The sequence below is a fragment of the Nematostella vectensis genome, chromosome 10 (genome assembly GCF_932526225.1).
Source record: "Nematostella vectensis chromosome 10, jaNemVect1.1, whole genome shotgun sequence".
Lineage (NCBI taxonomy): Eukaryota > Metazoa > Cnidaria > Anthozoa > Actiniaria > Edwardsiidae > Nematostella > Nematostella vectensis.
In genome coordinates this window covers 2,066,687-2,092,967 of record NC_064043.1, presented here as the reverse complement: position 1 = coordinate 2,092,967, position 26,281 = coordinate 2,066,687, and the positions used below count along the sequence as shown (strand labels likewise).

General features: G+C 44.7%; 2 protein-coding genes and 2 long non-coding RNA genes across 6 annotated transcripts in view; 2 read left to right on the top strand and 2 right to left on the bottom strand.

Moving 5' to 3' along the window:
• The window catches only part of LOC5512175, a 43,949-nt gene extending 41,998 nt beyond the window's left edge, over positions 1 to 1,951 (top strand). For 2 of the 3 annotated variants that reach the window (XM_032381525.2, XM_032381527.2), the window contains one exon: positions 1,069 to 1,951. The gene's annotated coding sequence lies outside the window, so the exon portion shown is untranslated. The remainder of the gene's footprint in view (positions 1 to 1,068) is intronic. The other variant, XM_032381528.2, reaches the window with a different exon arrangement.
• LOC5512174 (FRAS1-related extracellular matrix protein 2) lies at positions 763 to 21,188 on the bottom strand. Its single transcript, XM_032381524.2, has 19 exons — positions 17,950 to 21,188; positions 16,681 to 17,007; positions 15,424 to 15,836; positions 14,559 to 14,954; positions 12,353 to 14,036; positions 11,198 to 11,335; positions 10,085 to 10,179; positions 8,039 to 8,195; positions 7,494 to 7,643; positions 7,081 to 7,290; positions 6,529 to 6,879; positions 6,140 to 6,321; positions 5,672 to 5,956; positions 4,248 to 5,301; positions 3,848 to 4,026; positions 3,139 to 3,346; positions 2,552 to 2,748; positions 2,012 to 2,158; positions 763 to 1,477 (listed from the first exon to the last, which is right to left on the bottom strand). Exons 1-19 carry the CDS (start codon positions 20,510 to 20,512, stop codon positions 1,010 to 1,012), a joined length of 9,204 nt encoding a protein of 3,067 aa, XP_032237415.1. The 5' UTR covers positions 20,513 to 21,188; the 3' UTR covers positions 763 to 1,009.
• Positions 20,735 to 23,420, top strand: LOC116618149. Its single transcript, XR_004296058.2, has 2 exons — positions 20,735 to 20,854; positions 21,724 to 23,420. It is a non-coding gene; the product is annotated as an uncharacterized LOC116618149 (long non-coding RNA).
• Positions 23,421 to 23,772: 352 nt separating this feature from the next.
• Positions 23,773 to 24,614, bottom strand: LOC125573004. Its single transcript, XR_007313912.1, has 2 exons — positions 24,235 to 24,614; positions 23,773 to 23,881 (listed from the first exon to the last, which is right to left on the bottom strand). It is a non-coding gene; the product is annotated as an uncharacterized LOC125573004 (long non-coding RNA).
• Positions 24,615 to 26,281: the final 1,667 nt, after the last annotated feature.

Here is a 26,281-nt window from a genome sequence, read left to right as displayed (position 1 = left end):
GTAAGGCTAAGGCTAGGGTGAGGAGATGAGGATGACGACGCCTGTACAAAGGTGATGACGCCTGTACAAAGGTGATGACCCTTGGGGGGAGGGGTAGAAAGCGGTAGGTTAAACGCGTGGGATATCATATCATATATTATCTGCTAGTCATAACGAATGCCTGTCTCCATTTTAAAACATTAAAAAAATTTATTTGTAACTGATCAATTGTGTTGTATAGAATTTGTATGCTTTTTGTTTCTTTTATTCACAGCATTTTTTTTGTGTGTGATTTTATAAATGATATAGTGACATATAGTTATATCAACATATAAATATCAACATAACGTCACTGTAACGTAACTGTACAATTACCATACCGTAACCGTTTTATGACCGCACCGTAGCTGTATTATGACCGCACTGTAAACCGTACTATCGCCGCAGGCCCGTACCCAGGGGGGGGGGGGGGGGGGTTCGGAGGGACGAAAGTCCACTTTCGGTTGTTAATAGACGTGCTATTTGAAGACAAAACTATAAAGCATAAGCCAGGTCACTCTGGTATGTCATAAATCCTTAAGTCAGACTTTTTTGTAGCCAAATCCGACAATAAACGTCCCGTGGAGATACTGCAAAAACATAAAAAAAACCTTTTTGTTTTTTCGGGGTTGGTAAGATTTTTATCAGAGATCCCCCCCCCGAATAATAAGGTCCACTTTTTCGGATTTCGCACCCCTCCCCCCCCAAGAAAAATCCTGGGTACGGGCCTGTACCATACATCCGTTTTATGGCCATACCGTAACCTTTATTTTACCGCATCCTAACCGTACTATTACCGTACCGTAACCGTATTGTGACCGCATCTTGTCATGTCAGCAAACAGAGCATTTGTTCTGTCACCATACAACATTTCCATTGTGACCAAAGCTAAGCATAGCTATGCAGTGTCTCCGAACCATCCTAAAGGCTTGCAATCAAATGCCTTTTATGGTTGTCTATTTTGTAACAATCCTTGCCTCCTCCCTAACGATCACACCGCCGTTCCCCTTCTGTTGTCTGACCGCAAGTCATTTTGTTCTGCGTTCACAGTTTGTGGTGAATCGCCTCTTCGTTTGTATAACGTCCACACGACGGCTAGCGCAACGAGCAAAACACAACATAGTACGGCGATGCCTATGACCAGCGGATTCACCAAGCTTTGCGCATGCTCTACGCCCGATGACGTCATCTCATTGTCATCTTTAGCAGCGGGAAAGTTATCAGGTGACTCGTAGACCAATTGGATCATTCTCATGTTGGTACCTTTGTTCTTGCCAATGTCCTGCACTTCACTGGCTTCTCTGCGGTCACGTGACTTTGTATGGACCAATGTCTCGGTTAAAATGTGACGTATTTGCTTATTGCCATGGTAACCTTCCGCTGACCTTGTCCGCCTTGACTTGTGATCGGAGCTGACTGAGTACACAGCATGCATGAACCACTTGCGGCCGCTAGAGACCTGGGGAGAATAATAACAATGTAATCAAAGTCTATTCGGGATAGATTAACCCTTCCATATAGTATTGGTGTGTATTATACCAGGGAAGAGACAAGCTGCACCTCATTGTTAATTATTATCAACATTATATATAAGTTTTATAAAGTGTTTTGTTTTATAATTTTCAAAAAAGTTATAAGCGTAAGGCGAAGCAAAGCTTACACTACTAAGTTAAATATGTTATTATAAAAAGAGTGAACTAATGCTTTGATACAAAAATTCAAAAGCAGTGCATGTTTTAAATAGATTATTTTAAAAGACGCTGTTTCTTCAGGTTTTTAACCTTCTTATAGAATATGTTCTTATAAAAATGAGATATTTTAATTTTAAGATAAACAAAATATGTCCAGAATTTAGCCAAAAATTGCCTTGTTCATTCTTCTATCATGACATCTTTAAAATAATTATACAGCGTAACACAGCACGTACGATTAACCATAGATCCCGTGTCTTCCATTAGCAATGTCGTTATAAGGTTAATGATGTTTTTATTACCTGAAAAAGCGGGGCGGTATTTAAAGCGAACCCATCTGAGTCCACCCTCTCAGCCAGTCCCCTGGCCGCGGGGTCATCCGATGCGAATCTTGCCTCAAACGGTTCGCTGCCGAGCTTCGGGGAGACTGAATCGGGCGTCTGACGATCCTGTTGGGGTTTGGGAAGGTTAGCAAAAGAGCAAATAGAAGAAAGGTTACAGCTAAAGATATACCTGGCTATGAGAATGATGACGTCTAAGCACTTTTCACTATGAGAATAATAAGGTCTAAGTACTTCTGACTATGAGAATGATAACGTCCAAGTATTACTTACTGGAAGAATGATAACGTCTAAGTATTCCTGACTGGAAGAATGATAACGTCTAAGTATCACTTACTGGAAGAATGACTATGACTTTGCGCCAAAAAAACGGTCTTTTCCTTTTAAAGAATCGCGAAATCTTAGACTAGCTTCCCGCTTAATTTAACCTTCATTTTTTTGAGAAAGGCAAAGTTCTCTCACACCCCATTCAAAGTTTTAGTTAAGACAATGACAACCTACCAAGACTTTAAGGCGGTGGATAAGATCCAAAGAGTCTGCTAAACAGCCAAATTTATTCTTGGCTGGTTCGTAGGACGGTACGAACCCCCCCTGGCCGCTACAAAGGTACACCTTCTCTGCGGCAACTTGGTAACCGCCCCGCGCCTCGGCGGGCCTGGTGCCCTGGTCCAGCGCAATAAGCCCGTAGATCTTAGAATCTTGGGAGGAAAATAAATAAATTGTAAATTGGTTAGTATAAGGTAGGGTAAAGGTTAGTATGAGGCACAAAATAACCAACTATACCAATATTAGCAACATATCGTCATCATCACAATCATCATCATTACCATCATCATCATCACTAATATCAGCATCATTATAATCATCACAGTTTTCAATCATTACTTTCACCTTTCTCATGACCATCTTCATGGCCACCAAAACCAGCAGTGATAGCATTTCATCAGCAGCAGCTGATAGATATCAGTCAATCATTATTGCAAACATCATCGTCATCATCACTTCTACCATTACTTAAAGTTGATTTAATCATGACACAACCCAAATATTAAATACCGACATGTACAGAACATTGCATAAAATGTAACCTTTAGTGAAGGCGTTGTCCATGCCACCGGCGGTTATATTACGCAAGTCTCCCCTCATCCACAAGTCCTTCTCCGACATGAGAAGAAACTTAACAGCTAGAGTGAACTGCGCGGGGACTGGATCTGGTATTTGCTGGAATCTAATTGGTAGATTAAATGTGATGAGATCCTTGACCGTACAGACGGGAGGATCCGTGTACGATGCATCCTGCAAGAAAATCGAGAAAACCCCGTTAAAAATATTGTAATTTCTCTAGATATCCTTCCTATTCGACTTAAATTTCCGATAAACTGGGAAATATATCGTGTCCCACACAGTACATTTCACAGTATATTTCATTTTTCTTAAACCGCGCCCTCATTCCATAGGAGGAGCAAAGAGTTTTTTGGCACAAAGACTTGTTAAAGTCACCAGACCTCACAGTATATTTCATTTTTCTTAAACCGCGCACTCATTCCATCGGAGGAACAAAGAGTTTTCAAACCATGCCCTGTTTTTCTCAGTCTGATTCCACCGTTCTTTACTGGACACAGGCGTACCTCCCTCGTCTAGCAAACAACAAACAGCAAACAACAAACAAGATGGACAGTGATGACGCTATTTGATTCACCCCTCATGGGCCCCAGCATGCCCCTCTCCACCAAACACACACTCACAGTCTAGTCCCCCCCTTTCCAATCCTATCACTTGAACACCATATAAACTAACCTCGCCTGCCATACACGGCACAAGTTTGACGTAATAGCTTCCGGTGTAATCTTTGACGGCGTAGTCCGATACAAACTGCCACCGCTGCTCAGGGCTTTCGTATGTTTGCTGGCTCGCAATCAGTTTTAGAGTAAAGCTGAGCTCCGGGTGGTCACGTGACACAAGCGTAGACCTTGAATCTAGATGCGGAAGATTTGAAGTAGATATATAAAAAAATCAAGCTCTATTGACTGACCATTACTGACGGTCAGGATCCCGAGTGACCTTATCTCAAGATGAGATGACACAGGGAAAGCTAAATGATCGCCCCAGGCCCCACGCTGCCTCACGGTTCCGAACACAGGAATCCGGATAAAGAATGCCTGGGAATAGGCTGGCTCCCGATATCAAATGCACTTACCTCCTCGTTTCAGTAGAAACACTCCCCTGAACTTTGTCTTAGTCTTGAATGTGACCACAAGCTTCTTATCCGAGTCGCGTATCCTAATGCTCGTCAGCCATAAGCTTCCACTGACCGTTGAACCTGCAGGTGTCTGCACTCCATCCTTAAGAAGTACAGCGGTATCGTACACTAATGTCAGCCGCAGGAAAGTGGCGTGATCATAATGCAGCCAATCAGAAAGCGAACGCTTCGACTGATATACGTAAGAGACATAAAGAGGCACGCGCAGTGCAATCTGGGATTGGGTTAGCGTCTCAACGTGTTCGTTCGTTTCCATGCTCCCTCCGCATATTTGCGTCAGCTCTGATATGTCAAAGAAGCTTTCGAAGTTCCAGACGCATGATTCCATGTCCAGATTTCTATAGAACCTCACTGTGGTATTCCCGCGCAGGCCCGAGTCGTACTGGTAGGGCTCGCTATGCGGGCGGGGCGCCAGGCTTCTATGGTCATCAGACAGAAAACCGTACGCTGTAGTCATCTCCGGGAGGTCTACAACATTTGAACATCGATGCCCGGCAATTCTCATGATCCCGGGGGAGACGACATCCCGAATAGTAAAACGTCTCGTAGATATCACCGGTACCATCCCGTCCGTGTGTGGAATTTGCACTTTAATATGCACCATATTAGCCTTCCCGTCACCCCTCGCGCCAGTGAAGGCAATACTTGCCGTGAAAAGCTGTGAACCCACGTGATCAGGGTCACGTGATGGGCAAAGTCCATCCTTTGCATGACTCACATTTAGAGCAGAGCTCTTGGATACTAAGCCCAGTTCTCCGCGGTTTGACATGGCGCGCGCACTGCAACGCACTCTAGAGCCTGGTGTTAGGTAGAAGCTGTCAAGGGTGATGACGTCATTTCGGGCGAAGAAGGTCCCGGAAGTGACGTCACTGAAGGTAGTTTGCCCTGGTAGTGCTACGGACCAGATATATTGGGTTCGTTTCCAGTCTATTTCTTGTGAGTTACACAGGGATCCCGTTTCGGCATAGCGAGAGTGTTTTGGGTCGCAGGCCTTTAAGATAAAATTAAGCATGTGATATAAGACGAGAGTAGACAAGAGAGGGAGTGGAGGGGCCTCATCACATGCACTTCAACCTCTCTACCCTGTCCCTCTTATCGTTACAGGATAACCAGGTACCCTGTCCCTCTATGACCATAACACAGATAACCGGGCACCCTGTCCCTCGATTACCGTAACACAGATAACCGGGTACCCTGTCCCTTGCTTACCGTAACACAGATAACCGGGTACCCTGTCCCTTGCTTACCGTTACACAGATAACCGGGTACCCTGTCCCTTGCTTACCGTTACACAGATAACCGGGTACCCTGTCCCTTGCTTACCGTTACACAGATAACCGGGTACCCTGTCCCTTGCTTACCGTTACACAGATAACCGGGTACCCTGGTGCAGCCTCTTTTGGAGATTTGCTGACGTCGTCATAATGACGCAACGATACTACTTCAGGGGGGAGGGGAAAGGTGACAGCTGAGCTATGCGCCCTCTCTATGTAGATGACAGCCTTGCTCAGCCCAAGTTCGGTCACGTCGTCTTCATCTTCGTGTAACAGACGCACGCTGAATGCACGACGGATCTTACGAGCCGAATTGTACAGGATTTGAATTGAGGCATCGAATGTGCTAAGACTCCCGTTGAATAGGATAATCTGGAAAGAGAAGTGAAATTCAATTAATCCTGGCATCATCAGCAGCTAAATCGAGCTAGATCACAAGAAGTGCCCGTCCATCCGTCCGTCTGTCTGTCTTTATCGTTACCTTGTCCATCCGTCCGTCTGTCTGTCTTTATCGTTACCTTGTCCATCCGTCCGTCTGTCTGTCTTTATCGTTACCTTGTCGAGGGGCTGATAGTCTTTGCCAGCCTTTGCGGTCCCATCGACTGTAAAGACCCGTACGCGTGACGCATGCGTTGTGTCGCCAGTCCGCTGGACGGTAATGTGCACCTGTGTCTGTTGGGCTTCTGATGAAGGTTCTTCAACAAAGATTCGCCTCTTGGTGAATAAGATCAGGGGTTCTGGGAAAAAAAAAACACTTAATTATCGAGAAGTTAAATTGTTGATAATTGCTGATGAAAAAAACGTAACAAGACAGCAAGGTTCATCAGTGGTTATCAACTATCCCTGGAGGCCTCAAAGATACAGCGGCAACCATACTACCCTGCTCCAGCACTGGATAGCACCCTACTTAAGTATTTTGAGAAATGATTTTAAGTGACACTCACTGTCCTCCGCGTCTGTGATAATAACAATCGTCTCATTCATCCTCCCAATACGTGACTTGTGGTCGTCGGCTCTAATCACTAGTCGGAATCTCTCCTCTCTCTCGAAAACGTGGTCATCCCTAATCTCCACTTCACAGTACGCCTTGCTCGCCCCTGCCGCAAACCTCACCACCCACCCCTCCCTATCCGCCCTTTCCGTGAAGTCCACTTGTGCTCTTGCAGATGCTTGGCGGGTGTAGCACCTTACTGAGGAGGGGAGGGTCAGGTCTCCTTTGCGCACGAGGGGAACACGTGATACTCCACTGGATTCTCGGACTTGTGTAATCTTTTCTTGGAACTGAACAATGGGGACTGCAAACAAATAGAAAAAAATCAATATTCAGTACTTTACCGATTGGATAATTTTCACAATAGCAAATGTCACACAAATCGTACATTAAAGGAATCTTACTTTGCATTTTGGTATTTATTGACATGACAAGGATTAAAAGCCTGACTGACATTCTTTAAATTGGCTCACCCCACATGCCCTGTGATGACAGCCCTACTTACGATCTGAAAAGGAATCATTGATCGTGACGAGAGCGGTATGAGTCACACCGAGCCTGGTATTCACAGGCATGCGGAGTACAATCTCGAAACTCTCCTCCCCTTCAACGCGCGGGGACCCTGTATCGTCCTGTAGGGTCACGTGCACAGTTTGTGACGTCACGTGTGGCGCGAAATAGACCAGCTCAGCGATCGGGACGTAATCTTTGTGAGCTGCAAAGAAAGGGCATTATGTTTAGGTATGTATTGTTTACAAACGCGTTAATGACACCCTAAAAGTCCATATTTCGTAACCTGCGTAACATCAAAAAGGTAAACGCATTAGAGGCGATCGAGACCCCCCCCTAAATTCAACCTAGGGGCCTGGTGTAACAAGTCTGTGGAAGTGCTATTACAGATGTAAAATAGACGGTCACCTTCCGCTTGCTTGGGCGTCATCTGCCTCGTTTTGACGAACACTGAGGAGGAGCGAGTAAGATCGGTCCCATTCCTCTGTATCTCCACACGAACACTCCCCGCACTCTCGTCCACATGGTACTGCGGGCGCATAAAAAACACCTGGGGCTCTGTAGAGAGAGGTGAACGCGATTTAATTCCATTCAAACTCACCTGCATGGGCAGGATTAAAGTTTTTTATTGCACTATTTTCAAAGAGTGTCGATCAGCCTATCCTTTGTTATTGTTTAGATGCAAAATCTGACTACCTCGAAATAACCACCATGCAGATATTAACACCTGATACTTTATTAACAATTTTAGGGGGAAATATCCTTGTTTATCACTTTAATAAGCCGATGGAAATGAATGCTTTCTGTTAATCTAATGTTTGGTTTTTGATTTGCGTGTTCTTAGAAACACCTTTTATAGTCACTTGGAAATGAGGAAATTGCATCTATTAGTTAAGATATTGTCATAAACGAACAAGCTATGCATTGTACACACCTTATTTTTTTTAACTCACCATCATATCTGTCAGGTGAAATAATAACTTCAGTCACTTGACGTGCACCATCCACGTGACTCCCTATATATGGCAGCAATAAGACCTGGAACTTCTCTTCTGGTTCGTAAAGTGTGTCGTCTATAATTGTGACGGGACAATAGGCCCTGGTCTTGCCCTAGTAAGCAAATCAAAGCACACCAATTTTAGGGAGAAGGGTGGAACTCTCTGTGGTATTTTAAACACAGCTATTGGATGAGTTTGTACCTATTTTATACACAGCTATTGGATGAGTTTGTACCTATTTTATACACAGCTATTGGATGAGTTTGTACCTATTTTATACACAGCTATTGGATGAGTTTGTACCTATTTTATACACAGCTATTGGATGAGTTTGTACCTATTTTAAACACAGCTATTGGATGAGTTTGTACCTATTTTAAACACAGCTATTGGATGAGTTTGTACCTATTTTAAACACAGCTATTGGATGAGTTTGTACCTATTTTAAACACAGCTATTGGATGAGTTTGTACCTATTTTAAACACAGCTATTGGATGAGTTTGTACCTATTTTAAACACAGCTATTGGATGAGTTTGTACCTATTTTATACACAGCTATTGGATGAGTTTGTACCTATTTTAAACACAGCTATTGGATGAGTTTGTACCTATTTTAAACACAGCTATTGGATGAGTTTGTACCTATTTTAAACACAGCTATTGGATGAGTTTGTACCTATTTTAAACACAGCTATTGGATGAGTTTGTACCTATTTTAAACACAGCTATTGGATGAGTTTGTACCTATTTTATACACAGCTATTGGATGAGTTTGTACCTATTTTATCATATTATTTTCATTCACGAAACAAATTCCGCGAAAAACAATTTCTAATATATCTTTCCTACGTTAATGCAATGTTCTTAATCAAAGGATTACAAATAATCTACAAACATAATCATTCTGTCATTTGTGATAACAAAGCAATAACAATCTAGAAAGTGGGGGGTCCCCCTTAAACTAGAGCAATAGGAAAGGGATAAAATCCCCCTTGAACTAGAGCAATAGGAAAGGGATAAGATCCCGAAATTGTTACTTCCGCCACATGTTTAAATATTGGTGTCCCTCACCTCTAAAATCCTGGTCCCTTCCCTGCCGTACGAATCCCCTCCCCTCGAATCTTTTCTAGGAGTCACCTTCCCTGCCGTACGAATCCCCTCCCCTCGAATCTTTTCTAGGAGTCACCTTCCCTGCCGTACGAATCCCCTCCCCTCGCATCTTTTCTAGGAGTCACCTTAACTGCCGTACGAATCCCCCCCCCCTCGTATCTTTTCTAGGAGTCACCTTCCCTGCCGTACGAATCCCCTCCCCTCGTATCTTTTCTAGGAGTCACCTTCCCTGCCGTACGAATCCCCTCCCCTCGTATCTTTTCTAGGAGTCACCTTCCCTGCCGTACGAATCCCCTCCCCACGTATCTTTTCTAGGAGTCACCTTCCCTGCCGTACGAATCCCCTCCCCCCCCTCGTATCTTTTCTAGGAGTCACCTTCCCTGCCGTACGAATCCCCTCCCCTCGTATCTTTTCTAGGAGTCACCTTCCCTGCCGTACGAATCCCCTCCCCTTGCATCTTTTCTAGGAGTCACCTTAACTGCCGTACGAATCCCCCCCCCCCCCCTCGTATCTTTTCTAGGAGTCACCTTCCCTGCCGTACGAATCCCCTCCCCTCGCATCTTTTCTAATGGTCACCTTCCCTGCCGTACGAATCCCCTCCCCCCTCCCCTCGTATCTTTTCTAGGAGTCACCTTCCCTGCCGTACGAATCCCCTCCCCCCCCCCCCCCTCGCATCTTTTCTAGGAGTCACCTTCCCTGCCGTACGAATCCCCTGCCCCCCCCCCCCTCGTATCTTTTCTAGGAGTCACCTTCCCTGCCGTACGAACCCCCTCCCCCCCCCCCTCGTATCTTTTCTAGGAGTCACCTTCCCTTCCCCCCTCGAATTCTCTTTCCACCACTGCCCCACCCCGAAAAGGTCCTAATAAAGGTGAATGCCTCTCTCCTCGTACCTTTTCTAGTGTAACGACGCTAGATGGACCTTCAATCCTCATGACGAAATCCGAGTAGGACAGGATGGAGACGGGCAGTGTCCCTGTGGCCCAACCTATAGAAGACACTCGTAGTTACGTCATACCCATAATGCATTCCCGCATATAGACGACACTCGTAGTTACGTCATACCCACAATGCATTCCCGCATATAGACGACATTCGTAGTTACGTCAAACCCATAATGCATTCCCGCATATAGACGACACTCGTAGTTACGTCATACCCATAATGCATTCCCGCAAATAGACGACACTCAGAGTTGAGTCATACCCATAATGCATTCCCGCATATAGACGACACTCATTGTTACGTCATACCCACAATGCATTCCCGCACATTTACTAACCGTTCTCGCCTTTTTCGAGTGATTGTCGCTTAAAGAGGCAAAGCCAGCTTCCCCGTAATAAATAATCTACTATTAGATACATTTTGTGACTCTTCCGGACTTTCTACAAATAAGCCTCGATCAAACGCAAATGCGATGAAAGTTTCCTCTCTCATGACGATTTGACTGTCACGCACTCTCATCGACACTTATCCACTCTCATCGACTCTTATCCACTCTCATTGACTCTTATCCACTCTCATCGACTCTTATCCACTCTCATCGACTCTTATCACTCTCATCGACTCTTATCTACTCTCATCGACTCTTATCCACTCTCATCGACTCGCTTATCCACTCTCATCGACTCGCTTATCCACTCTCATCGACTCGCTTATCCACTCTCATCGACTCTTATCCACTCTCAACGACTCTTATACACTCTCATCGACTCTTATACACTCTCATCGACTCTTACTCACTCTCATCGACTCTTATCCACTCTCATTCAATTTGAACATGTTCAAATTTTAGAACTAAAAAGAGTGACTCAACTCTTTTCTCCGTTTGGTCGGGCTTTAGGCAGGAAATGGGATAGCTCATGTGTCCTTGGGGATACCGTCACGACAACACAATTACAATAATAAGCACACATTTATAATAATATGTATTATATATAGATATATATAATATACACACCAAAGCAAAAAGCATCACGGGTAGGGTGCGCTTGTCTCTCACTGACCTGGTTTGGTCTCGTGACGTGTCACACACGTGACTGTTAGCTCAACTGACGGGTCGCCAGTCCTCTGCAGCTCAACACTTACTCGACCCACTCCTTCTTCGACCACGTACTGGGGGCGGGCCATCTGCACCAAGGGGACTGGAAATATAAAAACTATTATATCACATTGCAAAACCACTGATTCATATAAGGTCTGTGGCGCCTTTCCGAATAAATATGGTGTGTCGCCAGAGGGTACTGTCCAGGATTTCTCGGGGAGGGGTACCAACATTAAGAAGGAGCTCGGTTTTTTTAATTTAAGCACATTTTCTTCATAGTTACTGTCCAAACTTGGATTTGGGGATTAATATTCAGAACATATAGCGGGTGATTTTTAGCTCCTGTCTATTTCTTTTAAAATTCCAGGTTTAATGGGGCTGGGGGCACCAGAAACAGCCTCCATGGATCCCCTCCCCTCCCCCCTTGATCCACCTCTGGGCCTTTGCCGCACTTCTCCTGATACTCGCCATCTTCAGGGTCTCTAATCCCCTCCACCCCTCCCCCCTAGATCCACCTCTGGGCCTTTGCCTCACTTCTTCTGATACTAACCATCTTCAGGGTCGATAATCCCCTCCACCCCTCCCCCCTAGATTTACCTCTGGACCTTTGTCTCACTTCTTCTGATACTAACCATCTTCAGGGTCTCTAATCGCTACCACCCCTCCCCCCTTGATCCACCTCTGGACCTTTGCCGCACTTCTTCTGATACTAACCATCTTCAGGGTCTCTATTCCCCTCCACCCCTCCCCCCTAGATCCACCTCTGGACCTTTGCCGCACTTCTTCTGATACTAACCATCTTCAGGGTCTCTAATCCCCTCCACCCCTCCCCCCTAGATCCACCTCTGGACCTTTGTCTCACTTCTCCTGATACTCGCCATCTTGAGGGTCTCTAATCCCCTCCACCCCCCCCCCCCCTAGATCCACCTCTGGGCCTTTGTCGCACTTCTTCTGATACTAACCATCTTCAGGGTCTCTAATCCCCTCCCCCCCCCCCCTAGATCCACCTCTGGGCCTTTGTCTCACTTCTTCTGATACTAACCATCTTCAGGGTCTCTAATCCCCTCCCCCCTTGATCCACCTCTGGACCTTTGTCGTATTTTTTTCTGGGACTCACCATCTTCAGGGTCTCTAATCATCACCAAGGCATGCGCAAATTGGCTAATCACGCACGATCTGGGGCTGACCAACTGCAGGCTCAGAGTTTCATTCCCCTCATGCCTGCGGTCATCAATAATACGCATGCGCCACAACACCCGCGTCTGCCCAGGACTGAACTGCACATGACTATGGACAGGCTCAGCAAAATCCTCTCGTAGTACAGCGGTAATACCTGTAACTGACATGCGCACTGTCGAGGTTGCCCCCAAGTAACCTGCCCGCGTGATAACGACCTCAAGGAAGCCAGAAGTCTCGTCAATGAGATAGAAGTGACGCTCAAACGAGACCCAGACCCAGACTAAGGAAAATGCTTGCGACGGAAGTGTGTTCCCGGCGGGGTCCACGATGTCAAACGTGAACATATCTGAGGTTGCGTTGGAGCTATCCGACAAGACGTAATATACCCCATCTCGGTCAAGACTTCCTTGAGTGAACTTTGAAAGAAGTTTATTGGTTGCGGGATCCCTGGTGAGGAAACCATTCAAGGGAGGTGTATCCACCTTGTACACGAGCTCCGTATTATTACTATCAGGATCTTCGGCCCTTAGTGTGTCCCCAGTGATCCTCACCCCGCGCTTACCAGTGGCGAGAACCTGTAAATCTCTGACCCCTTTGTTGTACACCAGCTGAGGCAGTCTGTTGTCTACTGGTGTGATGTGGATACTGATTCGCAGCGCTGTTCTCTGTGTGGTTTTGGTGTTTGGGAGGAGAAAGTAGTCGTAGTGAGCCCCGTCTGTTATCGTCACTAGAAAATCATCAAGTGTGGTGTCCGAGCCGTCGTGAAGATACTTAACATGATTTTTATTGATATCATCTTGGGTGAAGTCTTGGCACGGAGTACCGTGTTTTAGGAGCGTGCCGTGAAGTGGTACTCGCGTGACCGTGAAGCGTAGATTTTCCGGCGAAGTATCTCTGTCATCTGCACGCAGCTCAAACGAAGTTATAACAACGTCGCCTCCTTCACGTGTCTTCAACGCCTGTGACGTCACCACGGGCTTCTTGTTATTCACGTCAAGTAGTGTTATCATAAATTTACGAGTTACAGAGGAGCTTGCGCCATCACTGACCTCAAAGTCGAAACTATCACCAGCAATCTCCTCCTCACTAGAATGCACATACATAAGCTTGTTGGACGCAACTTCCAGTTGAGAAAAGGTCCTAACCTCGATACCTGGGGAATTCAGTAACTCCAGGTGCCCTTGCGTCGGGAGTCTGGTCAGTTTGTATCTCAAGTTGGTGTTATCACTTTGCAGATCGCTGGCTGTGAGATAATCTGTTGTTATCAAAACTCGGGAACCCTGATTTAGCTTAACTTCTCTACTTATCACGGAAGGAGGGAGTCGGTCAGTCGCTCTCACGAACACGTAAAACACTTGGTTTAAAAGGGTGTTGCTGCCGTCAGTTATGTCAAATCTGAACGAGTCCCTTTCCGTCTGGATGGAGGGGTCTTGCGTGTAGACGATGACTCGTCTTCTAAGGTCCAGCTGCGTAAAGGTCCCCCATAGAGACAGCTTTTGAAGCGTCCCATCTCTGCGCATGCGCTGTAGGACTCCTGCGCGCGGAGTCGAGCGGATGATGTACGTCAGGTTGTCATCCGGGGAATCGAGATCCGTTGCTAAAAGATTGCTTGTGGTCAATACCTATTGACAAAGTTCAAGTTGAGTGACTGATGACTTTGTTATTAGGTGACAGGATTGGGCCTCTAGCCTCTCACCTCACTCTTCACAGGCCTCTCTAGCCTCTCAGCTCACTCTCCCCAGGCCTCTCTAGCCTCTCACCATACTCTCCCCAGGCCTCTCGAGCCTTACTTCTCACTCTCCCCAGGCCTTTCTAGCCTCTCTTCTCACTCCCCCCAGGCCTCTCTAGCCTCTCTTCTTACTCTCCCCAGGCCTCTCGAGCCTCTCTTCTCACTCTCCCCAGGCCTCTCTAGCATCTCTTCTCACTCTCCCCAGGCCTTGCTAGCCTCTTACCTCACTCTCCTCAGGCCTCTCTAGCCTCTCTTCTTACTCTCCCCAGGCCTCTCTAGCATCTCTTCTTACTCTCCCCAGGCCTCTCTAGCCTCTCACCTTACTCTCCCCAGGCCTCTCCAGCCTCTTACCTCACTCTCCCCAGGCCTCTCTAGCCTCTTACCTCACTCTCCCCAGGTCTCTCTAGCCTCTTACCTCACTCTCCCCAGGTCTCTCTAGCCGTACGCCGACGTTAACTACAAGCCTCGGGACCTCGTCGTCTACTTGTTCTATCCGAATCGGGATTCGCTTCGTCGTGTTGTGCACCCCGTCTGTGACCCGCACTGTGAGCGAGTCTCGCGTCGTCTCGGATCCATCATGTTGGTAGACAATAGACGCTGACTTCTGCAGCTGAGTTAAAGTAAAGACGCTGACATTACGGCCCGTCTCAAGGCGAGTGTCTTTGATGATGCCGTGTTCTGGAGGTGTCACCACAAAGAATATGAGCTCCTCCATCGGTTTGTCCGCGTCATTCGCGTTCAGGATGGTCACATCTATGACGAGCTCTCCACCCTCGCGGACAACGAAGTCACGTGTGAACAGGTGCGGGGCCTGGGGCGAGAGAAAGTGCTAGTGTACCTTTACATGCGCATGCGCGCTTCATTTTCGCCAAGATTTTAAGAAGGTAAGCCGATCAATATGCGAGAATCAGAGAATCATCACGAACTTCATAACTAGAAGGTTTCTTTCTTATTGCTAATCATGTTTATGTCAATCATATCAATCAGCTAGTTCGTTTTTGCATCCTTTTTCGCTCATTCCCAAGCGCCGGTAGCACTTGCAGTAACTCCTGGATATATTTTGTTGATTCTTTTTTAATTCCCCTTAGGTCATCTTCAATATTCTCATTTCCGAGTTTTACGCGTCTTACCCCGCTAGGTAGCTTGCACAAGGAAATTGCGAAGTGATGTGATTCAAACGCGCCCTCAGAGCTTGAGCAAGGAATAGCTTACACAGTTAAACTTTGCGTGCATGAATTATAAAATAAAGATTGTTTAAACTATAACCATCACACTCATACCTCATCGTTCCTCGGCAAGATGGCGATGCTGATGAGTTTTCGCGGGGATGTGTTCGCCCCATCTGTACACGACACTGCAACCCAGTCCATACGCGGCTCAACCCCCGCCGACTCCGACTGCACGTAATTAACATGCCCTTCCTTTAAATCCCGGATGGAGAATGACGTCACTCGCTTGCCTGCGTTGCTGACTTCGGAGCCTGGTGACGGGCGGACGTTCTCTAGGAAGCCATGTGTCGGTTGCACGTCAATCGAGCACGTGACGTCACGCTGGCGAGTATCCGGGTCGGTAATAGCTATATGTCGTTGGGTTACCTGTGTTGAGCTGCCTTCTGGTACAATCAGCTGTCTTAGGATGTTTATTTCCGGTGGTTGGTTGTCGACTGGTAGTATCAACGCCATCGCTGTGACAGCTTTTAACAAAAATGTTAATAGCCAATTGAGGCTTGTATGACCATTAATAATGCGTGTGGAAAGCAACAGCAAAACGACAGTGGAAAAAAATGGCAAAGTTCAAATTGTAAGGTCGTGTTAGCTTATATTTGCTTGATTTTTTGCATAGATGTTCCTTGTGTAATATAAACCAAAATAAGCTTTAGTATTTTTGGTAGATAATCCGTTTTTGAGATATTGCAAATTGTAAGACTCTTGATTTGTCTGAAATTGCCCATTTAGTCGAAATTGCTACTTTTTTCATGATCTATGACAACTTTACTCAATCATATCTCAAAAACGGATCATCTACCAAAGAATACTAAAGCTTATTTTGTTTTATGTTTTTCAAGGAAGCTCTAGGCAAAATATAAACAAAATGTAAGCTAACACAACCTTACTATTTTAATTTTGCCATTTTTTGCTTCTGTCCAGCAAAACAAGTTTCACGCAAATCGAACACGTCACGTAAGTCGAAAATGTCACGTAAGTAGAACATGTCACGTAAGTCGAGCATGTCACGCAAGTCAAACACGTCACGCAAGTCGAACACGTCACGTAAGTCGAACTCGAGCATTTTATGGTTTAACCTCCTACAGCCACGCCCGTGATGCATATTGTACTTTTTAACCAAATCAACTTTATTAGTAAACTTTTTTACTCTGTTTGGTGCAGATCCACCAAGAGATTAGAGGATTCCTACCAAAACGGGTTGTTTGGCCCTAAATATTCACCGTGTTTGTAAGGAAACAAATGGAAAACTGTGGGGGGAGCATTGCCTCCCTTTCCTTCCCCTCCCCTCATGGAATCCCCCCGTGTCCTTACCGTGGTATCGCTTATCGTCCATCACCATCACTGATTGGTCAACACACGACAGATTGAAATGATCAACGCCACCTCCGGGTCCAGTCTCCCCTCCGGTGTGCTGATAGCTCACCATCCCGCTATCTAAGTCCCGGATGTTGAATTTAGTAGCCTCGTATCCATGTCGCATAATGCGCCCCAGACGCGGAGGGCTGGTGACGAGTAGGACTGTGTTGTTCTCGATGGATGACATGTTGGGTAGTTTAATAAGTTCCTGGGAGTTTTCGCGAACTCGTAGGGTGACGGAAAGTACCGAGTTGGTCACGTTTGGTCGCGGTACACTGATCACTATGCGTGTTAGAATATCAATCAATAGCTGTGTTTTTTAATGGTCTTAAAGAGCATGGGGCGAGTGCGCGGGGAACCTGTGATACTCTAAAGCATTTAGATCTTGGCCGCTTTTCCAAGATGGCGGCCAGCAAAACATATGAACAGTAATTCCTACAACATGGAAATACTGTATAAAGCGCATACTTCAAAATTTTAGTTCTCTTTGCAAGACAAGTATTCCTGGTTTGCGTTTATTACTAAAGGATCTCTAGCGATCTCGGTTGTGTGGCACGCACTCACATGATAGATACCTCAATGAAGAGGTTTAATCATCATACAAAATAGTACAGAATACGTGTGTGGCATAAGCTAACAAGGCAGAGAGAATCAGCAAACAAAATAAAAACACCACAATCGTTATCTTTTGCGTCGAGATAAGATAACTATGCCATTCAAAACCAAGTGCACAGGTCAAGAGAGTTCACTTATCTCCGTTCAGAAATAAACTAATCTCTGGGAGAGGGTGTGGAATTAAAAATCCGCGGAGCATTTTTCTTATACGCCAAAGACATTGCGATTGGTGGAACAATACCCGGCCAGATGATCAGAAGGACTCCTAATTTTTATGAGCCTCAGTCATCCAAACCTTTTATCAATCTTTTAATCATATCGGAAGAAAAACTATTTGAAGAAATCTCAAAATTCTCATCTTAAAACAAAATGTTATACTTCAATAGAATATGTCGTTTCCCAAATCATCCGGTGGAAATAATCAGATTCCGCCGAGTGGTGTCATGACTCACAGGGCCGGGTTCCTAGAAAGCAGGTTAACGCTAACCCAGGGATGAATGCCCTTTTCATCCGTTAAAATGCTAAGATAGCTATATATATCCCTGAGTTAGCGCTAACCAGCTTTCTAGGAACCGGCCCCAGATCTCAAGAGATGATATCATAACTTACAGATCCCGAGGATTGCTGGGGTCTTGTGGGCGCCGTCCTCCACTGATAGTCCCACCTCGTCAGTCGCCTCTCTCGATTGGCTATTGTGTTGATACGTCAGCCGTGATTCTCTGACATCATCGGTTGTAAACCAATCACCTAGCGCCATTTGAATCCCGTCCCAAGCAAGAAAACCATATTGTGGTAGCTTGCTGATGACAACTCGAAGTTGATTGACAGGTGTATCGGGATCTTGTACTTGAATGGTTTCCTTAGTAAGGGCTACAACACCCTGGTTACTGACAGTCAAAGGCACCAGTGATATCTCAGGGGGCTTGTTATTCAGAGGTTTATAAAACACCCTAAGCGTCTGATTCTGAATGAAATTCCCAGAGTTATCGGACACCGAGAACTCGATGTGCGCATACCTCGGCAACAGCGCCATCTCCATATTTGGAGCTTTTAATAGAATCTTCCCATGATTCACCTGCAGTTGGGTGAATTGTAATAATGGGAGGCCTGTGTCAGCGTGCACCAGCTCCCCGGCCGGAAGTGACGTGTTAGTGCCACCCACGAACTTCGAGGGACTGGTGAGGTAGAGTAACTCCTCATCTTTCGAGTCCGTGTCAGTGTACCGGAGAATGTCTTGAGTTAAGGCTTTCTGTCCGTATTCGTCGACGGTGATAACCAGGGAAGCCCCATTCGCTAAGCGCGGCGGCTCGTCATCGATCTTACTTATCATAATGTTGAACGTCTGCACCGGGGATATATTGGGTCTCGGAGCGTTGTCGTAGAGCACGAACTTGACCCGATCACTAAATATCTCTTCGCCAAGGTGTCGGTAGTATAATCGGTTTTCCATCAGGTCACTTTGAAGAAACTGCGAGACATTTTTCTCGTAATAGCCGTCATCTTGCAGCACCCAGCCGCTAAAAATCTTGGGAAGGGACCTTTGTCTAAGGAAAAATACCCCTACTGGGATCCGGGGGGGATCACTGTGGATATCTGTAGGGGAGGGTGAGGGAAGGATCCTATACCCTATCTTTGTATCATCGGAATCCACATCAATCGCGCTCATCATGTATTGGTCAACCTTAGTTGCACCCCCCTCGTCCACCATCAAACCTGTGTTATAAACCAATATCGGCGCCATGTCGTCCAGGGGAGCAATGGTGACTGGGAACACGAAGTCCACGCTTGAGTTACCATCACTGGCGCGGAAAATTATACTGTCGCTGTACGTCTCGCTGTTGTCATGATGATATGTTACCACGGGGGCATCCAGACTGATGTCCGTTGCCATGAAGGTAGTGATACGGTTGCCAAGGATTTGAAGAGATCCGTGACGTAATCCGCCAATAACCTGGATCCTGACGTGATCAAAGTTATCGTTATCGGTCACCTTAAGGTGGCGCGATGCCGTAATGGCGCGAGACTGCCCTTCGAATAAGCTCAGACCTGCGTTAAGTGTCACCATCGGGGCATTAGTGTTACTGGGCTTGACCATTATAAGAAACAAGATGTTACCAGATGCAGCCCCCTCGCTGTCTATCGCGCGAAGGATGAGCTGGAAGGTGCGCGGGTCGCTGCTTGTGGTATGCGGCGGCCGATAAGCGATCTTTAACTCCCTGACATCGCGCTGGTGGAAGGCTGTCAGTGGCTGATAAGGGTCGTCTAATGTAATCAGTTCGCCTTCGCCTGGTCCTAGTGGCTGAGTGATGTTAAATATAATGTCATCTTCGGGAGTCTCAGCATCACTAGCTGCGAGTACATCTAAAGTAACGGCTCCCATCGCTGTACCTTTTACTTCTAATGTATTCGACGCTTGGAACGCGATCTCGGGACTCCTATTCACGTTAGCGCCGAGAATCCTAATAAAAATCTGGAAATATTCCCGCTTAAGCGTATTAAATTCCTTATCTGATATTTCCACCATAACGGTTACATAATCTCTATTCGAGGATTTGGGATTTCGGTGGACGTAGCGAATATCTGAAGTGATAAACTCGCTACACTCGTATCGTGCCCCCATCGGACCTAACATGGTGACATTCAACAACTTGCCATAGCGCGGCATGCGAAGCACAACCACATGGCACATCTCGTTAGATGGATCATACGCGAACCCAAGCACATCACCGCTAATATCATTCGAGATCCCGCCAATCGATGGGACGGTTACCGGGTAATTTTTCAACACTATTTCCATTTGTGTGAAAAGTACCAAGACTTGTAGAATCACACGAGTAATTTTCGTTTCCGTTTCCGTGTCAACTCGAATCTGAAACTTGATAAAATCCCGCGTGTGAAATTTCGAGCCAAGATGACTGTAGGTTACCTCTCCGAGTTTGAAATCGCACGGGAATTGGTTTGGCACGAGGAAGCCGTTGCGTTGCGAGAGAGGGTCGTCACGGAGTACAGTAACTCTACAAATCGCACCTCTAGGGACATGAATCACAAAGTTAGCCCTTGGGTCAACACTAGCAGATCGCCCATATTGAACAAGCAGTGATTTCGTACTGATAGATCCCGCTACATGCGCGACGCAAGAACACAGTAATATCCCAATGAGGCCCCACATCATTAGTGTTTGTACACTCTGTGTTCTGCGTGGAGCAGTCCTGTGCCGATATCTGTGTGGCTTGTTGGGGTAAGCCTATACCTGTGCCTTGACACCCCGATACGACGCGTTTTGTTATGTTCACCGATAACTCAACGCCAGTGCAACAGACTTAATTTGCGCAAAGGTCGATAGATGCTTGACACGTCAATACACTAGCGAGAGCACAAGCATCAGGCCATAGACTCAGCTTTTAGTGTTTCGACGCAGTGGGCTATGTAGAGATACCACTCTGTGAAAGTCGTGTCTAAGACTGAGTTAATCCGGCTATTATAAGATTCCCTGTGGTCACTGCAGGAGCGAAAGGTAATGACTAACTCGGTCTCTATAACAGAGACAGAAGATTGAATCACCACCCATGTGCGAAACCCTTGATGAAATAATGTCAGTCATGAGTAAACAATCCGTATATTTTGTAAAAGCAGACTTATTATTTGTTCCTTTCGTTATGTTTTAGGGTATTCGCAAAGCGTGGTCAGAGTATGTTATACTAGGAGTTATCTAACGCACAAGTGATCTTATCTACTCATTCAAATCGCTAACAATCGTTTACATTAGGCGAGGAATGAAGTGTTCGTTTATGGAGAAGGGAATTTTCTTATCTGGAATCCCCAGGAGGTAGAGATCTCACAGATTTACTCAAAGAATAGCTGATTTATCAATGATAATAAATACGAATTCCTTAGCTACATTCTAGCCAATCCGTGGAACCATAAATCGGCTTGCGTGAGACCGGAAGATAGAAGGTATAATTATAGGCAACGCGGCGTGGAACACTTCGTTACATTGTTAGCAGTAATTGGTTGTGGAGTCTGTTATCGTTTTGAAAGGTCACCGGGGCTGGTATAACACGGCGTTTATATGGCTAGTGCTGAAGTTTAGATCCAAAATCTTGCCGCAAAGGTTACGAGAATCACTCCCGACTCAAACAACTAAGATGGATTGATTAATGTCTTTCAAAAATTTCGCTGCCAAAACAGGAAAAAGGAGCGGAAATGCCAATGCACTCACCCTTCAAAGATTTTTAAAAAGTTTTTTTTGTTGTTATTTCAAGTTCGAGGTATTTCTCGAGGAAGATTATACGAGATCATAAAGCAAACGTGACATCTTGCGTAGTCTCTATCCCTCAGGCAACCAGATTATAGATGAAGGAATGAACTTTTTTTTATTTGCAGACGTACAAATTGTCGCAGAAGATACCAACGGTGGGTTAAATACGCTACACCGATACGCCTGCGAGGCCTTCTATGGCGGTCCGATTCTATTTCTGACTCAAAGCTTCAGTTTTACGCTCAAGCGGAAAGTACCACACCAAGGAAAACAAAAGACGATGCTAGAACGCATTCCTCAGTTAAAGAGAACTAGTCAGCCCTACGATTTTCTCATTACAGGTTATTTTACGATACTTAATTTTGGTGTTTTTTTCTCGAAATATTTTTGGCTATGATTTTCACAAAGAGCTGTGTCAAAAAATAGGTGAAAATTAAGGAAAAAAGTTTCGAAATATCAAACGCCAAAATTAAGTATCGTAAAATAACCTATTATGAGAAAAGCTAAGAATAGCTTTGGGTTCAAGAGCCTCAACCAAATTGCTTCGAACCACCGAAATCGCATAACCAAATCGCACAAGAATTGACTTGACCGAAATCGCATTAGAATTTACCGAAATCGCATTAAAATTGACCCAGATCGCACAAGAATTGACCGAAATCGCATAAGAATTGACCTAAATCGCATAAAAACTGACCGAAATCGCACAAGAATTGACCTAAATCGCATAAGAACTGACCGAAATCGCATTAAAATTGACCCAGATCGCACAAGAATTGACCGAAATCGCACAAGAATTGACCTAAATCGCATAAGAACTGACCGAAATCGCACAAGAATTGACTTGACCGAAATCCCTTAATTAAGAACTGGCCGAAATCGCATAAGAATTGACCGAAATCGCATAAGAACTGACCGAAATCGCATAAGAATTGACCGAAATCGCATAAGAACTGACCCAAATCGCACAAGAATTGACTTTACCGAAATCGCATTAGAAATGACCCAGATCGCACAAGAATTGGCCGAAATCGCATAAGAACTGACCTAAATCGCATAGGGACTGAACTGACTCAATCGTCTTTAACCGGTTAGCCTTAGGGCGAAGGGGGCGGGCAAGCCCACAACGACACACTCGGCGCCAAAATGTTGGTCATTAATGATCCTCAAATACAACAACATGAAAATAACAACAACGACGAAGCAAGAACAAAAATGATAATAATATTTGTGTTGAAGGTGAAAAAAACCCTCCTATCCCATCTTGGTGTGTGGATTCCGGATCCTAGTGTGTGGATTCCGGATTCCAGTAGCATGGATTCTGGATTTCAAGTCTCATTTCTTCATAGATTCCGGATTCCGGATTACCTGTCATGGGGCGGGTCCAAGGCTGGACATGGAGTGCTACCACCTCGTCACAGCAATCCCGATCATTGATCACCAAAAACAACAACAACAACAACAACAACAATAATAATCATAATCATAACCATTGTCCAAGGACCGTGAAGTGTTCTAAGCAGCTGCCCTTGCTGCGTCACCTAGCTGGGTGTTTGCAGTTCACCTGGTTGTCGAGTCTGTCCAATTTGTGGGGTGGAAAAAGTCTTATTAAAGTCGAAAATTTGGCAGAGTCGACTACCAGTTTCTAGTGAACCGCATTTATACTTTGGTTAACGAACACGACTACCTAATTCTTCTTTATTTTCTTAAATTTCGGCGATCGCGGTAAAAACTTCCAGTCTTTCCAGGGGATTTAATTTCGTGAATTTGATGTTCAAATGACTTTTCTTCGTTTTTTACAAAATAAATGACGTTGACCGACTACTGATATAAGACCAATATAATTAAAAAAATTCAACACTGCCTCTAAGGGGCTGCTAAATTTAAATCGCCTAAAAGTCAGTCTTATAGTAATCCGGAGAAGTGTTCTTGTTCTCTCGAGCAATCGAGTAACGAACGTTTTTTTTCTATGTCCATTAAATTTTGCGGAATCAAAGTTCGCGGTCTTTATTTTGCGAGTCTTTAAGTTTAAATCGCGAAAAACAAGAAAATTAAACAAAGTAAGGTATTCGTGTATTTTGATTGATTCGCTAGATACACTTATCTCAGGCAGTCGAAATCTGTGTGTCGTAACCCGCAGTGCTTCATCAAATAAAAGCGTTAACGAAAACTTATTCAGGTTCAAAACATGCCTTGTAACCAAATATCCACACGACTTTCACAGGTCGAGGAGTTAGCCATCTATACGTTGCTATACATGTGTTGTGCGGCTCGGTTAGAAACCTTTAGAAGAATAATACAAAAACATAATATAATTAAACTTACAATAATGGAGCTCCCTAGAGTAAATACAAGCTCGGCTTTCAGTTCCCCTTAAATTAATATTTCCTGACTTTAACACTTCTTTACTAACAAACGTGGCCTACTGCCGTATTCCGATCATGCGCAGTAGGAAGCACAGAAACTCAGCTAAGGTTGTTTACCATTGGTCAACAAACACTTAACCCTGAACTTCGTTGGCTATTCTCTTTCCATCCATTCGATTTATTATCTACTCCTTATTTACGAAAACATTACTTCCACCCTATTTCCTACCCTTGCATCGACTGAATGTTCCTATATGCATTGGTTCTTACCAAAATAAGGATTAAGCTTAAGTCAACACAAACCGCTCCTTTGTCAGAGAAATTATGTAGATTACTTGAGCTTAAGTAAATAGACGCCACTATATAGACCACCAATGTATGACTGCTCGGCAGAGTCTTTAGTCCTTTGTGCCGCCTCTTGAGCATTAAAGCCACTCGTAAGTATTCCTTGTGGTGATTTGACTCGCATCCTCCCGCTGCCCCATTTGCAGCTAGTTCCCTTAACACATGAACAATGCGGGTTACGATTCTCGAATGCAACACTATTTGAAATACCTGTAAGGTCGACTAAGTAAATTGTGGTTCTTAACTCTATAGCTGCAATTCAATCTAAACAAAAGGCCTTCAAAACAGTTTCACAAATGCACGAGAGTACTCTCTCCCTCCCTCCCTCGTCCCTCCTCCAACACCACCATCAACAACAACAAATGATGGCTGGCTGATTTGAAGACAGCTGGGGATGAAAGCTCCTTACCCACCCTACCCCTGCCTTATTTACTTGACCAAGTGCAACAAATAAACAGTTACCCTACGTAGGCGAGCGCGCGTGAAAAAAGTGATGGTGCATACAAATTACTCAATAACCACTTAAACCTGAACTACACTTCCGGAAGACAAATGTTAGTCTGTTTAGGGAACTGTACATTGATTCAGTCAAATACAGAAGAGACTATATAGAAAGGATAGTTAGAAAGGCATGCGTGACCCTAAGAGTGCGTGACACTAAGAACGGCTGCGGATGAGCAGACTGACCCGCCACGGGCTGGTTAGTTTTCCCGTCGTACCCTGCGCAACAAGCATAGATGAGTTTTGTCCATTTAAACCAATGAGCGATTAGAATGTCTGCTCTCTAATAATAGACACATAGAAATAAATAACATTAAAACCTTTAGACTTGGTTCCTTAGGCCTTCCTGTATGTCATAGCCATGGATAAATTACATAACTTCACATTTTAATACCTTGTAAAGGAAGTCGTGACTTGTGGTTGTTTTTTGCACACTTTCCAAGCATGTAGTGGTACGAATTTTAACGAATTTTACTTTAAATCTATTATATTTGTATTGCATTTTAAACTGCATGCATGCTTATTTTGCCACACACTGCGACTCCTTTCTTGATAAGAAACGAAAAGTAGTAATCAGTTGATAAAGCAAAGCAGCGGCGTAGCCACGATTTTTAACAGAAGGGGGCCCAAAAGGGGCTTTCAAGCCATTTTCTCCAGTATTTTAGATAATGTCTCATACAATTACTGCAGCCACCCCCTGCAAAGTATGCAAAAACACGCCAAGGGTGTCCATAAATATATATCATCACCAAATATCTCAATTTATATAATTTATTTCAATGAAATTTTAATTGCCTGATTGCTGGCAATTTAAGAATTGAAAAACTGTCCACTAAATAGAAATTGTCTTTCTAGTTTTACTAACAAAGTGCTGTGTAGCGAGTGTAAATCAAAATAGAATCTGCATTGATGTCGTGGGCGGATGCTTATACTTATATTAGACCTCGGAGGAAACAGTTTAGTGCGAACGGAAGCAAATGCCTCTTTGTAGTTTAACTGAATATGATTCAACAATATTATTATAATCGAAGTATGTCAAAACACCGTGCTTATTTACCGCCGATGTCTGCTCTAGGAGCATAAGCGCCGTCTGTTCTAGCAGCATAAGTCTATGTCCCGAGTCAGAGGTGCTCTTGACACCCTTCCATGGGCAGCCTGTGTATACACACACAGGTTTACCACCGAAACTAAAAGAATTTCCAAACATTGTACTGAAGTATTTTACTAGATGGAGATCTAGTGTGCGACAAAATGCGAAGACAAGAAAAGGAATTTAAAATCGAAGAAACCTCGGCATATTTATTTTCACTGTCGATACTCTGCTAAGGTAAGTAAATGTGTTCCGATCAAGCTGAAAAGTGATTATTATTTTATATAAAAAACAATTGTAAAAGTATTACAAGCATGTTTTTTAATCACACAAGCTATTTCCAAAAAGTATTAAGGTTTTAATTTTGCGAACGATGCAAAT

Coding starts and splice junctions, on each gene's coding strand:
- LOC5512174 (XM_032381524.2), bottom strand. CDS start 20,512: ATGATGTGGGGCCTCATTGGGATATTACTGTGTTCTTGCGTCGCGCAT. Junction 14,955..15,423: donor TCTTGCCGAGGAACGATGAG/GTATGAGTGTGA, acceptor CTCTCGCCCCAG/GCCCCGCACCTGTTCACACG. Junction 6,880..7,080: donor CAATGATTCCTTTTCAGATC/GTAAGTAGGGCT, acceptor ATTTGTTTGCAG/TCCCCATTGTTCAGTTCCAA.